Consider the following 16,772-nt stretch of genomic DNA (forward strand, 5'->3'; position numbering starts at 1 on the left):
ATATGCGGGGGATTTTGAATCTTACTGGACTTTGTTTGTTACTTATGAGTTTTTGTGCTTTCTATTTGCAGAGAATGTGACCATGAAGTTTAAAAGTATGTTGCAGAGAAGTTACTTGCATGCCAATACTTCATTTGCATCTAGTCGAAAAGGAAGAACTTTCATTTGCTGCTTGCTGTGTCTCTGATACAAGGTGTGCATGATAATAATACTCATTCATCCTTCATTCATTCATATGACTCGTAAAATAACTTCACATAATTATGACACACACAAAATGTGGCTGACACATTCAGGTTTAGCAGTAATATTGACTATTAAAATTACCGTCTACTCAAATGAATTTGATATTTTTATAATGTGTGCAATTACATTTAAATTGTTAATTCAATATTTATTATTTAAAATGTCTGTATGGGGGCGATACCGCAAATTTGGATAGCAAATCGATACTAACGAAATAGAGAGCCTGATGACATTGTCAGGATCATTAAATGATTTTGTCATTTTTTGATCACGATTTTAATCAGAATAAAACTTGTATGTGATCATTTTAACAATACATAAATCAATAATGACAATGTAACAATATCAACAATATAATAATAGCATTCAGTTATAATACATACAGTTCAAAACAACTCCAATAAAATGAATGAATAGATAAAAGGTAAAGCTTAAATACACACAAAAAAATGTTGGGTTAAAAAATAACCCAATTTTAACCCGACTGCTGGAAAGAAATACAACAGAAAAGGACAAACCCCTTATTTGAGTTACTTTAACTCAACACTCAAACTCATCAAGGACCCCGAAGTTAAAAAATATTTTATTGTTTAGACCAGCTTATACAAAACCCAAAACCAGTGAAGTTGGCACATTGTGTAAATCGTAAATAAAAACAGAATACAATGATTTGCAAATCCTTTTCAACTTATATTCAATTGAATAGACTGCAAAGACAAGCTGTTTAACGTTGGAACTGGAAAACGTTGTTATTTTTGGCAAATATTAGCTCATTTGGAATTTGATCCCTGCAACATGTTTCTAAAAAGCTGGCACAAGTGGCAAAAAAGACTGAGAAAGTTAAGGAATGCTCATCAAACACTTATTTGGAAAGTCCCACAGGTGAACAGGCTAATTGGAAACAGGTGGGTGCCATGATTGGGTATAAAAGCAGCTTCCATGAAATGCTCAGTCATTCACAAACAAGGATTCGTGAGCAAATTTGCCAACAGTTTAAGAACAACATTTCTCAACGAGGGCAGCACGGTGGAATAGGGGTTAGTGCGTGTGCCTCACAATATGAAGGTCCTGGGTTCAATCCTGGGCTCGGGATCTTTCTGTGTGGAGTTTGCATGTTCTCCCCGTGACTGCGTGGGTTCCCTCCGGGTACTCCAGCTTCCTCCCACTTCCAAAGACATGCACCTGAGGATAGGTTGATTGGCAACACTAAATTGGCCCTTGTGTGTGAATGTGAGTGTGAATGTTGTCTGCCTATCTGTGTCGGCCCTGCGATGAGGTGGCGACTTGTCCAGGGTGTAACCTGCCTTCCGCCCGTGTGCAGCTGAGATAGGCTCTAGCACCCCCGCGACCCCGAACGGGTCATGCGGTAGGAAAATGGATGGATTTCTCAACAAGCTATTGCAAGGAAATTAGGGATTTCACCATCTACGATCAGTAATAACATCAAAAGGTTCAGAGAATCTGGAGAAACCACTGCACGTAAGCTGCAATGCCCGTGACCTTCGATCCGTCAGGCAGTACTGCATCAAAAAGCGGCATCAGTGTGTAAAGGATATCACCACATGGGCACAGGAACACCTCAGAAAACCACTGTCAGTAGCTGCAGTTCATCGCTACATCTGTAAGTGCAAGTTAAAACTACTATACGAAGCGAAAGTAATTCATCAACAACACCCAGAAACGCCGCCGGCTTCGCTGTTTGTATTTACGATTTACACAATGTGCCAACTTCATTGGTTTTGGGTTCTTGGTTTGGGTTTTTGGTTCTCAAACTTTTTTCATCAAGTACCACCTCCGAAAACTCTTGGCTCGCCAAGTACTACCATAATGACCAACATTAAAATACAGTAATACTTAGTAGTAGGCCTAAGTATTTAAAGTTCATTAAAAACAAGGCTGAAGTTTTGTTTAACAAGAATACTTAATATTTTTTTGGGCAGTTTAACATTACCCACAGTTTGAACAGTAATACTGTGTTTAGATGTAGGAAAACAAAACACTGTACTTAAATAATTAATGAAGTAAAATTAATTGCAAATACAATATTTAATTAAGGGATTCTGTGGCGTACCACAATTTGAGAATCCCTGATATAAGACATGTTGTAAGACAGGGTATGTCTGTTTGTTTGTCGGTTAACAGCTTGTCAGCTATCTAGCAACGTAAATCAAAATGTTTTGGATTGAAACAAGTGTTGTCATTTTAGGGCTGATCAGAGTAATTTCTGCTATGTTTCTTTACGCTTTACGTTATATTCACAGACGTTTATTTGGCAGTCCAAAAAAGTGAAAATAAAACCAGCAAAAGTGACATGAATAATACATGCATTTGTATGACTGCTTCAAAAAATGAAAATAAAGACAGTTGTTTACGAGAGTAGTGTGTTTGAAATGTACATCATTTAATTAGCATCTGTTTTTCCAGCCAAAGGTCACAGTCAAGATGGAAATTGATCCGGATGAAAATGAAAGGTAAAGTACACAAGTTCTACTTGTGTTAAATGATTCTGACACGTGCAAAAATGTTCCTAAAACATTTTAAAATCATAATTATCTATGGTCCGTGTACCTTCCGTTCTTTCTAGTTCCAATTCTGAAACGCAAATAAAAAATCAAAATTAGGGCCGTTCGATTTTTAGTATATATGGCAGATTTGAAAACAAACAAAAACGGGTTGATTTTCATTAAAATATGGCTATAAAATTGGATTTTGTACTGTTTTCCTTTTTATGGATTTTAAGTTTTCCAGATAAACACAAAAATCCAATTTATGTTCAAAGCGTGGTTATCTGTCCATCCATCCATCCATTTTCTACCGCTTGTCCCTTTTGAGATCGCAGGGGGTGCTGTGTGATGACAAACTGAACCGGAAGAAGTATTTTAGCTTTTCCTTCGCGTTTAGCATGTTTTTAGCATCATCGTAACATCTTTGTTCAGCAGGAGTCCTATTGTCATCTCATTAAATAGCCGTTTATTCTATTTTGAATTCTTAAATGCAAATCAAAAAACACATTTTGGGCAATTTTTTTCTGTTTTCATTTCTGAAACAAAAAGTTTAATGACACTTTTAAAACGACAATAGGACTCCTGCTGAACAAATATGTTACCGTTATGCTAAAAACATGCTGAACACGAAGGAAAAGCTAAAATACTGCTTCCAGTTCAATATGTCATCACACAGACAACTGCATATTTTTGCATTTTGGATGAACATAAATTGGATTTTTGTGTTCATCTGGAAAAATAAAACTCCATAAAAGGAAAACAGCACAAAATCCGAATTTTATGGCAATATTTTAATGAAAATCAATCCAGTTTTGTTTGTTTTAAAATCTGCCATATATGAAAAAAGAAAGAAAGAAAAACGGCCCTAATTTTATATTTTGACTTGCGTTTCAGAATTGAAACCAGGATGAACAGAAGGTACATGGACCATCTGCTCATAGTTAATTGTATATTGTCCCATGACACTGATTGATGCACCATTGTTCTGTAATAAGTGTGGCTGTCGAACGAAAACATTCAACTTATCACAAAAAATGACCACATTAATCAAGTATAATGGCAGATTAATCACACAATTTGTGTGGCTGTTCATGCTTCTTCACCTTAACCGCCAATGGTTACCTGAAAGATGTGTGTTGTTATACAGTCAGTAATCAGGTCAGTGCAAAGATGAGTGCTAAATTTGGTGGTAAATTTCACTTTAAAATGCACCCTTCGCTAAAACTGTTGGCAAGTTTTGAACAAATAAATGACATACTCTCTTATATACACCCTTAAAAAAGAGATTTTAAATCAATGAGTTTTTTTTATCTGGTTAAATAAAATAACATGAAAAATAAATACATTCAATTAAAACACTTGAAAAATGTTCCTTTATGATGTTCTGACAATAAAAATAAATTTTTGTCAAATGTAATTTATGCGTACATTTAAATAATGTATGCAGGTACAAACCCCGTTTCCATATGAGTTGGGAAATTGTGTTAGATGTAAATATAAATGGAATACAATGATTTGCAAATCATTTTCAACCCATATTCAGTTGAATATGCTACAAAGACAACATATTTGATGTTCAAACTGATAAAAAGTTTTTTTTTTTGCAAATAATCATTAACTTTAGAATTTGATGCCAGCAACACGTGACAAAGAAGTTGGGAAAGGTGTCAATAAATACTGATAAAGTTGAGGAATGCTCATCAAACACTTATTTGGAACATCCCACAGGTGAACAGGCAAATTGGGAACAGGTGGGTGCCATGATTGGGTATTAAAGTAGATTCCATGAAATGCTCCGTCATTCACAAACAAGGATGGGGCGAGGGTCACCACTTTGTCAACAAATGCGTGAGCAAATTGTTGAACAGTTTAAGAAAAACCTTTCTCAACCAGCTATTGCAAGGAATTTAGGGATTTCACCATCTACGGTCCGTAATATCATCAAAGGGTTCAGAGAATCTGGAGAAACCACTGCACGTAAGCAGCTAAGCCCGTGACCTTCCATCCCTCAGGCTGTACTGCATCAACAAGCGACATCAGTGTGTAAAGGATGTCACCACATGGGGTCAGGAACACTTCAGAAACCCACTGTCAGTAACTACAGTTGGTCGCTACATCTGTAAGTGCAAGTTAAAACTCTCCTATGCAAGGCGAAAACCGTTTATCAACAACACCCAGAAACGCCGTCGGCTTTGCTGGGCCTGAGCTCATCTAAGATGGACTGATACAAAGTGGAAAAGTGTTCTGTGGTCTGACGAGTCTACATTTCAAATTGTTTTTGGAAACTGTGGACGTCATGTCCTCCGGACCAAAGAGGAAAAGAACCATCCGGATTGTTATAGGCGCAAAGTTGAAAAGCCAGCATCTGTGATGGTATGGGGGTGTATTAGTGCCCAAGACATGGGTAACTTACACATCTGTGAAGGCGCCATTAATGCTGAAAGGTACATACAGGTTTTGGAGCAACATATGTTGCCATCCAAGCAACGTTACCATGGACGCCCCTGCTTATTTCAGCAAGACAATACCAAGCCACGTGTTACATCAACGTGGCTTCATAGTAAAAGAGTGCGGGTACTAGACTGGCCTGCCTGTAGTCCAGACCTGTCTCACATAGAAAATGTGTGGCGCATTATGAAGCCTAAAATACCACAATGGAGACCCCTGGACTGTTGAACAACTTAAGCTGTACATCAAGCAAGAATGGGAAATAATTCCACCTGAGAAGCTTAAAAAATGTGTCTCCTCAGTTCCCAAACGTTTACTGAGTGTTGTTAAAAGGAAAGGCCATGTAACACAGTGGTGAACATGCCCTTTCCCAACTACTTTGGCACGTGTTGCAGCCATGAAATTCTAAGTTAATTATTTGCAAAAAAAAAATGAAGTTTATGAGTTTGAACATCAAATATCTTGTCTTTGTAGTGCATTCAATTGAATATGGGTTGAAAAGGATTTGCAAATCATTGTATTCCGTTTATATTTACATATAACACAATTTCCCAACTCATGGAAACAGGGTTTGTAATTTACTGCAATTTTACATGATTGTTATAATAATAATAATGGATTAGATTTTATATCGCGCTTTTCTATTGTTAGATACTCAAAGCGCTCACAGAGAAGTGGGAACCCATCATTCATTCACACCTGGCGGTGGTAAGCTACATTTGTAGCCACAGCTGCCCTGGGGTAGACTTTATTCCAAAAATGCATTCAGTTACAATTTAATACTCACATATTTCCAGTTTCTCATTACAGCATGTCCGAAAAGGAGTAGGAAGAAGCAGAGTTGGTTTAATCCTACCTCTTTTAGTTTCATAGCCATTTCTAACTTATGTGCTTGTTCTCAATCCAACACAACAGTATACATCCAGAGATGTGCATGAACGAGCTCCAAACTTTACAAGAGGAGCATGGCACAGCGGCTGAGGAGGCGCTCATTAAAAACTTCGAAACACAAGTGGAGCTCTTCAAACAGGTGTGTACTATTTGTTTTCATGAAATATATCGGCTTGTGACCTCGTCGTTTGAAAAAAAAAACGACCTGTGAGCGACAATGAAAAGCTCAGAGTACAGTAGGAAGGGGATGGCCCCCTTCATCGCGGTTTACCTGACACATGAAACGTGACCAATTGAGGGGAATACAATCCATTTAGCCACCAAATGGTACAGTAGGTACCACTATATTTTTACCTAATGGCCTCATGTGAGAATCTTGCATGTGACTGAAGCATTAAGGAGCGGGACCATCCAGTACTAGCTGCAGTGTGCTCAAAAAACCACTGGGTAGCATCGTTGAGAGGATAATACTGTATCATCTCTCTCTTTCGTACTTATCAGGGCGTGCATTCTTCACGCATTCTTCACTCACGCTTACAGTGAAGGATGAGGCAAAATTACACTGTAAAAAAAATATTAAATATCTTAAAGCGTGTTTTGTGGCTATTCCAACTTTGACCACATTGTCATTTGCTATTCATATGTAGTGTGGCACTTTCCACCATTTTCTGCAGACTGCATTGCAAAATGAATATCGCCCTCTCTTCCTCTCACACGAGATCCACCCAGGAATGGGTCAATATGAATCCCTTCCCTACTGTAGCTAACTCTAGTGATGCAACAAAACACTATTTTATCATATAGTTCAAACATTTTTATGTCAAAATAAAATTAAATAATTAAATATCTGCTTGATTGAAGATTTCAAGCAGTTTATCCATCAAATTATACACTCAGAAAATAATAATAGACTTCACACCAAAATTTTGGTGACTGAACCCCCGTATTTTTTTTTGTTTTTTTTTGCAGTAAAAACAACTTTATTACCATTTTTCAATATACAGCAATGTACTATAAAAACAACTACCATACATTTTACGGTATAAAAAACAAACTGGTAGCTCAGTTGAATTAATTTTCCTGTGGCTCTGTACCGAGGATGTCGTTGTGGCTTGTGCAGCCCTTTGAGACACTTGTGATTTAGGGCTATACAAATAAACATTGATTGATTGATTGCTTGTGAAAAACAGTGGTACAGTTTTTTAATTCCATTTACAGTGATATGGTGTGGGAAAAAAACTATGCAAAGTTTATGCTAAACTTCTAGTGACTCAGCTGCCAGTTTTTTACAGTGAAGTCTAAATATTTTTATACAGTGTACATAAAAAATATCTAATCAAATACATAGGCAAATATATAAATGTATTATATATGTACAGTACAGGCCAAAAGTTTGGACACACCTCCTCATTCAAAGCGTTTTCTTTATTTTCATGACTATTTACATTGTAGATTGTCACTGAAGGCATCAAAACTATGAATGAACACATGTGGAGTTATGTACTTAACAAAAAAAGGTAAAATAACTGGAGAACATGTTTTATATTCTAGTTTCTTCAAAATAGCCACCCTTTGCTCTGATTACTGCTTTGCACACTCTTGGCATTCTCTCGATGAGTTTCAAGCACACCTCTGAAGTGAAAACAATTTCAGGTGATTACCTCTTGAAGCTCATCGAGAGAATGCCAAGAGTGCGAAAAAGTAATCAGAGCAAAGGGTGGCTATTTTAATACATTATTCAATGTTACAAGCGGCCCTCTGAGGTTCAGCCATAACTGCGATGTGGCCCTCAATGAAAACGAGTTTGACACGCCTGGATCATTAAAAAGTGTGAACACTGCTCAAAGATGGACACAATCCTCCCCTACGACCAACAGAACTAAGAAAGTTAGTGTGAATGAGAAGACGCGTACAACCAAATTAGTGAAACAAACTATTAAAAACATGTCCTGCGGGTTGGCAGTTTACCCAGCAAGTCAGCCCCAAAGCAGCATTGTCAGTCCATTTATTTATAAAAATATAAAGAAGCTGCAGATGCTGGGTTTGACGTGTTTCAGTTTGTTCCGTCTAGTCCCGACTCAACAAACAGTCGAATATTAGCTTTGGTACGCAGACATACATCACTTGTTGTCAACTGTGACCTACCTGGTCTGTCACTCAAATACGTTTGTTTACAACATAATTAGCAATTTTCTAGTTCCTATTGTTATGCTATGGAGACAGTGATGTCGCCGAGAGAAACATGCAACTAGTTTTATAAAAACAAGTTGCTAAAAATAATTTGGTAACTTTGGACAGAGAAGCAGCCAAAAGAAAACAATATCATAACATCCATCCATCCATTTTCTACCGCTTATCCCTTTCAGGGTCGCGGGGGGTGCTGGAGCATATCTCAGCTACAATCGGACGGAAGGCGGGGTACACCCTGGACAAGTCGCCAGCTCATCGCAGGGCCAACATTATTACATATTACAACTGCACAAATAGCAAACATGGTTATGAACATGGGCTTTTTCTCACTGGCACTCATCGAGGGCGGACGCTCCCCTTTCCTCTCCCTTATCTCTCCTACTTGCTTCCTTGTCTTGTCTTGTCTTAATTTTTTTGTTGCCCCGTTTTGCACTGCTCAACCAAATCTAAACATTGGAACTATTTCACTGGCCTCAACAAAATTGACAAGATCTTGGGTTTGGGGGAACCTGCTTGTCGTGACGGAGCGGTTGCTGGACACACGACGGACTCTTGGGAGAAGGAGTGCCGAGTGCCTGGCAACCCTTTTCAGTCGAGGACGTGAAGATATCTACCTATTCAGAATTATGACAACATGACATCTGCTGATTGCAGTAAGCGTTGCTCTGGTTTGTCGACAAATTGGAAGTTGCTGGCAGTCTTCAGAGTACCCCAAAGCTGCCACAAATGATTGGAGGATGCGGGAAGAACTGTGGACACTCTAGGGATTTGGATCACATCGGACTACCCCGCAGGATTTTGAGGACCAGTCATAGACAATTTAGAGTGAAAAGCAAATTTTATTTTCACTCGTATACAAAACATTCTAACTCGGATTGTTTCCCCGGCTTCGAGACTCTCCCGGAGGACAGTGCGGCGAAGACGCAACAAACTCCCTTCTTGTCTCTGCTGTACACACACCTGTTGTTGTTGTTGACTTTGGACTGACTATTGGCTGCACGACATCAAGGCCGCGGAACAGAGACACACTGCGGGCTTACACACACACATGTATACGCCACACACACATACCCCACCCCAGACCTGGGCATTCTGCGGCCCGCGGGCCACATCCGGCCCTTTGTGCGTCCCTGTCCGGCCCGCGTGAGGCCAATCATAAATTACAAAATAAATTTAAAAAAGTATCTATGTCGAGTGTGCAATACAACGCTGTTGCTTTTGTTTTGAAAAGCGTTATTTGTATTACTTCCGTGTGGACGTATGCGCGTGAGTGAATGTGAACAGCGGCAATCACAAATTACAAAATAAAGTTGAAAAAACATCTATGTCGTGCGCGCAATACAACTGTGTTGCTATTATTTTGAAAAGTTTTATTTATGGGCGTATGTCTGGGTGTAACCTGTGAGTGAAGGTGCACAGCGACAAGTGATGCACGGTGTGACAGTCCTAACTGCCGTGCGGGTTCTCAGGATCATCCAGGGAAGACATTGTCGTGCGACGGTTTAGACTTCTTTATTATTTCAATAACAAGAGTCTTTTGCGTGCTTTTCAGCAGCTGCCTTTTCTTACGTGAGCACAGAAATGGTTTCCTTCCGTCCGTCGTCTGCTTTTCAGCAGCACGTCGCCGTCGTTCGCGTGATAGCAGAGGATGGTTTCCTCCCGTCCGCCGTCTTTCTCTGTGTCTCTCTCTTGATGTTCACATCTCTCGCCCTCTTATACGGTTCGAGAGGGTGATTGCACTGTCCACAGCTGCGCGCTCCACGCCCCTTATGCTGATTGCGGCGTCGCTCCCAGCACGCCCCGCCTTGCCGCTCCCTCGTCCACGCCTCCCCGCCGCCATCTTGGAGCGGGCGCCGTCGGTCCGCCGGCCCCGCCTCCCCACAAACGGTTACCCCCGAGATGCTAAAAAGAGAAAAGTTGATGACGAATGCCGTGTTTTCAACAAGACATGGACTGCCAAGTATTTCTTTAGAGAAATTAAAGGTAAAGCCGTGTGCTTAATTTGTGGTACACAGCTTGCTGTGTTTAAAGAATATAATTTGAATCGCCACTACATGACGAAGCACGAGGAAAAATACCGGAATCTGTCCGATGAAGAGCACGCAAGATGGTGAAACTGCAAACCCAACAAGGACTTTTTGCCATATTTCACACCCCCAGAATGCAGCCGTCAGGACAAGTTTCGTCATTTCTCACAAAATCGCCAGAAAAAGTAAGGCATTTTCTGACGGAGAGTTTATTAAAGAGTGCTTATTGGACTCTGTTGCGCTGATATGCCCGGAAACTTGGAGCTTCAGCTGAAGAACAGAACGGCCGACTTTGACTGTTTTTCGCTGACTTTGGATGAGAGCTGCAATGTACGTGGCACCGCCCAGCTACTCATCTTCTTACGTGGGATAACTGCAGACTTTCAAATCACGGAGTAGCTGGCAGCCATGCAGTCAATTAAAGAGACAACCACAGGTAATGACTTGTTCACATAGGTAAATGCGTGTTTGGACATGTTAGGACTGAAATGGGACAAGCTGGCAGGTGTGACAACAGATGGTTGTCCAAATCTGACGGGGAAAAATGTTGGACTTTTAAAGAGGATGCAGGATAAACTTTAAATGAACCCTGTGCAGAAATTGACATTTTTGCATTGTATTATACATCAGGAAGTGTAGTGTAAGACACTGTTAAAAATAAAACCATCAAAAGCAATCTGCTTTTTTTAATAAAGTTAAGTTAGGTTAAATGAAAGTATTATTATTATTAATTATTATTATTATTATTATTATTATTTTTGTTACGGTATATCAAAAATAATATTGAGCTAAATTTAATTGAAATATTGTCGATGTGGCCCTCCAGCAGTGCTCAGGTTGCTCATGCGGCCCCCGGTAAAAATGTATTGCCCACCCCTGCCCCACCCCCATCCAACGTTCTCGACGCAAATCCCATAGGGGTGATGGAAGGATGGGCAGCGCCTGAGAGCTGCGGCCTGCCACCATGGCCCCCCACTCCCTCCCCTGTGTTGCTAGATATCTCGAGATGTACGTTGTAATATGTATATGTGCTTTGCTATGGAGGTTTTCTCCCACTCCAGACTGGGCCCCCTTAGGAGCCCAGTCTAGATTGTATTTTTTTACTCATCCTTCCCCAGCGTTGATCTTTTTCTCATCTTTTACGGGGCGCCTTGTGGCGACCCATCAGCGTTCCTGTTCTGTAACCTGTACACTGTTTGTTTGTCTAATCTTGAACGAGTTTGTGCTGAAAACAAAGTTTCGTTGTACTTGTGCAATGACAATAAATACATACCCTATCCTATACTATCCTATCGAAGTGTAAAGCAAATCATCCGAAGCATCCTGATTGACAACCATGGACACGTGACAGAGCCACCGCTCAGACCGGAGCAAGGGAGGCAAACAGGAAGTGGAATGAAAAATAAGAGCGCTAGACAGGAAATAATATAAGAAACTATTAACTATCATCATGTGAGATCATGACAGATTTCAATTCATTTAAACGGACATGGTTCTGAGTTACGAGCTCAAATATCACTAGAATAAATTCTGCTCTGAAATATCATTAATCAGGTTGCTTTAATCACATTAAAAGTGTCTGACATTGCAAAAAAAAAGGTCAGACATTTGTTATCAGGTTAAGGTGGCCCTGCTTGGAAACTTAAAGCTCGGGCACCCCTAGATAAACCAAATGTAAATGCACTGGCCAAAAAATCAAGATGGCTGCAAAATCCTAATTACCGCACATTTGCTGTTTCCCTTGAGTGGTTGTTATAGTCAGCTTTGCCTGTACATTAAAGTGTTTACTTGTTACTTCAACAGGAGCGCTTGCGGGCCATGGAGATGTGGCCCACAGCACCACAAGATGAGAACCAACTCCAGGAGCTCTACCACAAGGTTTTCACTGATGGACACCACCCAGACGCCATGATGCAGCAGTTCAAGGTTTAGTGTTCTCTCTGTAATGGTCTGTCAAGGTTAACACATACGAGTACTGTATTTTCCGCACCATAGGGCGCACCGGATTATAGGACGCACTGCCGATAAATTGTCTATTTTTTATATTTTTTCATATATAAGGAGCACCTTATTATTATTGTTATTAGCACATTATAGGGCGCATTAAAGGAGACATATTATTATAATTTTTAAAAAAATTTAAAACACTTCCTTGTGGTCTACATAACATGTAATGGTGGTTCTTTGGTCAAAATTTTGCATAGATTATGTTTTACAGATCATCTTCAAGCCGCTTTCTGACAGTCGCTTCAGGATGCGCCGTTTTGTGGGCGGTCTTATTTACGTGGCTCAGCTTCGGCAGCGTCTTCTCCCCGTCATCTTTGTTGTAGCGTGCAAGGACAACAGTGCAAGAAGTGTCAGAAGATGGAGCTAACTGTTTTAATGACATTCAGACTTTACTTAAATCAATAACAAAGCAGTATCTCCTCATCCGGAAACAACATCAAGGCCAAAAGTATGGAACTCTAATAAGTAAAGTTCCTTGGGTGAATAATGTAAACTCACTACACCGGTATGTTTAGCGCTTTCATGGCTAGTTTACTGACAGATATAAGTAAGAACTTTACACTACTTTACATTATAAAAGGCAACAGCGGAGGATGAATGTCCCATAACAAGAACACAGAAAAAAAAGAAGCTTATCGCCACAGACTACAAAGGCGGACGCGCGCAATATTTCACTTATGCAGATCCCAAATACAAATCAGCAGGTACTAAAAGGTAAGAAAAGTTGCTTTTGCACAATATTGACAAACAAAATGCCAGATAATGTCTTACCTATAAGCACACCATAATACTCGTATGTTGAAGCACATCAAACGGTGCAGCCTACACTTATCTTTTATGTGTGACTGCCATCTACTGGTCACACTTATCATTACAACATGTACCAAATAAAATTGCTTCGAGGTGGGTAAGCTCAACCAAACTTATCCCTTACATTAGGTGCACCGGGTTATAAGGCGCACTGTCAGGAGTTTTGAGGAAAAAAAAGGATTTTAAGTGCGCTTTATAGTCCGGAAAATGCGGTAATCGCACACCATTATTGTACTAATCATGTATATATGCAGGAAAAAAATCTAAGATGTTTCCCTTTCTTTGCAGAATCAGCTCCTTGATTTTATACAGCAGACACGTAGACTCAGAGCGACCAATCAGGAAATGCAATGGGTAAGACATGTGTAACACAGATCAAAAGTGTATATTTTGTACATCTTTATTGTATTGGATGCCGAAGGTAAAAATTCAGTCCCACTTTTTTAACAGATATATTTCTCACATTTAGCTCGTTTTTTTCATATTTAACTCACTTTTCTTACGTTTAGCTCATTTTATGATAAATGATAAATGGGTTATACTTGTATAGCGCTTTTCTACCTTCAAGGTACTCAAATTTTCCTCACATTTAAGTTTAAAATAAATGTTGACTCGAAATGTTGTATCCAAATGTTAAATCTAAATATTAATGTTAAATCTAAATCTAAATGTTGAATCTATATATAATTGGTAAAAATAAATCTATATGTTAAATCCAAAACATAATCTTAAATGTAAATCTAAATCTAAATGGATGAGTAGCTATACTCCAAGTTCCTCCTGAATGACAGAGCTTCTCACCCTATCTCTAAGGGAGAGCCCCGCCACCCACTGGAGGAAACTTATTTCAGCCGCTTGTACTCGTGGTCCTGTCCTTTTGGTCATAACCCAAAGCTCATGACCATAGGTGACGATAAGAACGTAGATGGACTGGTAAATTGAGAGCTTTACCTTCTGGGCTCTGCTCCTTCTTTACCATGACGGATCGATACAGTGTCTCTCATGATCCACTCTTCCCTCACTCATGAACAAGAGTCAGAGGCACTTAAACTTCTCCACTTGGGGCAAGGTCTCCTCCCTCACCCGGACATGGCATTCCACCCTCTTCTGGGCAAGTACCATAGACTCTGATTTGGAGGTGCTGATTCTCATCCCAGTCACTTCACACTCAGCTGCGAACCGATCCAGTGAGAGCTGAAGATCCTAATGAGATTAAACCAGCAGGACCACGTCATCTGCAAAAAGAAAATACCTAATTCTGCAGCCACCAAACCTGATACCCCAATGCCCTGACTGCCCTTAGAAATTCTGTCCATAAGAGTTATGAACAGAACCGATGACAAAGGCCCTTGAAAATCCGGGGGAGAAGGTGTAAATCTCGCGCCAGGCCGTACCCATATCCGCAGCAGGTCTCCAAGGTGAACAGCCTCTGGCATGTTAGAACATGCCAGAGGCCGGCATTACCCGGCATTAAGTCGGGTAAAGTCCAACCCGACTTAATGCCGGCAATGCCAAGCTCTAACACTGATCATACAGGCCACAATCAGGCCGTCCGATACCCCATACTCACTGAGCACTCCCCACAGGACCTCGAGGGACATGGTCAAATGTCTTCTCTAAGTCCACAAAACACATGTAGACTGGTTGGGCAAACTCCCATGCACCCTTGAGGATCCTACAGAGACTATAGAGCTGATCCACAGTTCCACGACCAAACCACACTGTTCCTCCTGGATCCGAGGTTCAACTATCTGGCGTAGTCTTGACCCTGTATAAACCTCACCGGGAAGGCTGAGTGTGATCCTATGATAGTTGAAACACACCCCTTCTTACAGAGAAGAACCACTACCCCGGTCTGTCAATCCAGAGGCACCGCCCCAATTTCCATCCCCACCATACACAGTGCACTGCTTCCCCCTCCTGAGGTGGTGAATGGTGGTCCAGAATTGCTTTGAAGCCAACCGGAAGTCGTTTTCCATGTCTGAGTTTTTCCTCCGCGACCGCCGAAGCCGCACACCGCTTGGCCTGTCGGCCCCTGCCCCCTGCCTCCGGAGTCCCACGAGCCAAAAGGACTCCTTTAGCTTGACGGCATCCCTCACCGGTTTATGAGATTACCGCCACAACAGGCTCCAACCATTTGCGGCCACAGCTGCAAACGGCCGCTTCGACAATACAGGCACGGAACATGGTACACTCTGACTCAATGTCCAGCGCCTCCCCCGTTACATGTTCAAAGATCTACCAGAAGTGGGAATTGAGACTCTTTCTGACAGGAGACTCTGCAAGACGTTCCCAGCACACCCTCACAATGCATTTGAGTCTGCCAGGTCTGACCGGCATCCTCCCCCACCATCGGAGCCAACTCACCACCAGGTGCTGATCGATGGAAAATTCCGCTCCTCTCTTCACTCAAGTGTCCAAAACATGGGACCGCAAATCTGAGGACACAACCACAAAGTCGATCATTGAACTGCGGCCTTGGGTGTCCTGACGCCAAGTCGTCGTCGTCGGCGGTCACTCGAAACGAGTATGACTGTCCTCCAAGGGATGTTAGGGTGGATTCCCTATATGGAGGACGCCTGTGCGTGGAATCTTTTAATGTGGGGAGACTGGTGCACGGTCAGCCACCACACAGTCCTTGGCATTGAGCGGGCCAGGGTCCAGTGGCATGGAAACCAAGACGACTGGGGACCCGTCTTTGCTGCAGCCTTCATCCGCCTTCCCAGCCGTTGTGGTGCATTCCGCTGCCGCCATCTTCCGCCTGGTCCACCGTTGAGGCGGTTTTCACTATTCGCCCATAGCTGGGGTTATTTACCCATAGCTGGGACAGGGGTTGACTGGGCACCAGGGCATGTCCACACACCGGTGGGCCTGCATGCCCCGTCTCTGGGGCCCCCTGCTGCTCCGAGATCCCGTACAACTTAGCCTGGAACCGCGAGGTTCCAGTTACCGTGTGTGGCCACGAGGAGGCATGTACGAGTCTTGACAATGGAGAGGCTATGTACCGGCTGAGGAGGCTTATGCACTCGGCTCCTCTTTTCGCCCTCTGAGACAGAGGGCTAGCCAGCGGCACTAGCTGAAAGCAATGAGTATCAGGCAGAAGCAGCATGCAGCATAGCAAGCAAAAGCGGCATGCAGCATGCACTAACTACAGGTACTACTACTCCAAGGCTACTGCACTAGACGCATCACATCGCCCTGTGCGATGTTTTCTGCACACACACACACGCCAAGTGCACATATGGACACCCTTATATTTATCTTTGTTCCACTCGGGTACTGCCTCCTTTATTTATAAATAATAAATGTATAGCGCTTTTCCACCTTCAAGGTACTCAAAGCGCTTTGACAGTATTTCCACATTTACCCATTCACACACACATTCACACACTGATGGCGGGAGCTGACATGCAAGGCGCTAACCAGCAGCCATCAGAGGCAAAGGGTGAGGTGTCTTGCCCAAGGACACAACGGACGTGACTAGGAAGGTAGAAGGTGGGAATTGAACCCCAGTAACCAGCAACACTCCGATTGCTGGCACAGCCACTCTACCAACTTCGCCACGCCGTCCCTTTATCCAACAAAGTCAGTAGTAAGCAGCTGCGGTCATTGCTTCAAGTCCGGCTTCATACTCCACCATAAATGCGTT

General features: G+C 41.7%; 1 protein-coding gene across 1 annotated transcript in view; it reads left to right on the forward strand.

Annotated features, from left to right (window-relative positions):
* Positions 1–16,772, forward strand: part of LOC133633910 (sodium channel and clathrin linker 1-like) — a 64,337-nt gene that overhangs the window by 1,049 nt on the left and 46,516 nt on the right. The window contains exons 2-6 of the mRNA XM_062026716.1: positions 72–193; positions 2,671–2,717; positions 6,114–6,228; positions 12,110–12,232; positions 13,412–13,477. Coding sequence (XP_061882700.1) covers positions 2,689–2,717; positions 6,114–6,228; positions 12,110–12,232; positions 13,412–13,477 — 333 coding nt within the window. The 5' untranslated portion in view covers positions 72–193; positions 2,671–2,688. The remainder of the gene's footprint in view (positions 1–71; positions 194–2,670; positions 2,718–6,113; positions 6,229–12,109; positions 12,233–13,411; positions 13,478–16,772) is intronic.

This window comes from Entelurus aequoreus, linkage group LG18, assembly GCF_033978785.1.
Source record: "Entelurus aequoreus isolate RoL-2023_Sb linkage group LG18, RoL_Eaeq_v1.1, whole genome shotgun sequence".
In the NCBI taxonomy this organism is placed as follows: Eukaryota; Metazoa; Chordata; class Actinopteri; order Syngnathiformes; family Syngnathidae; genus Entelurus; species Entelurus aequoreus.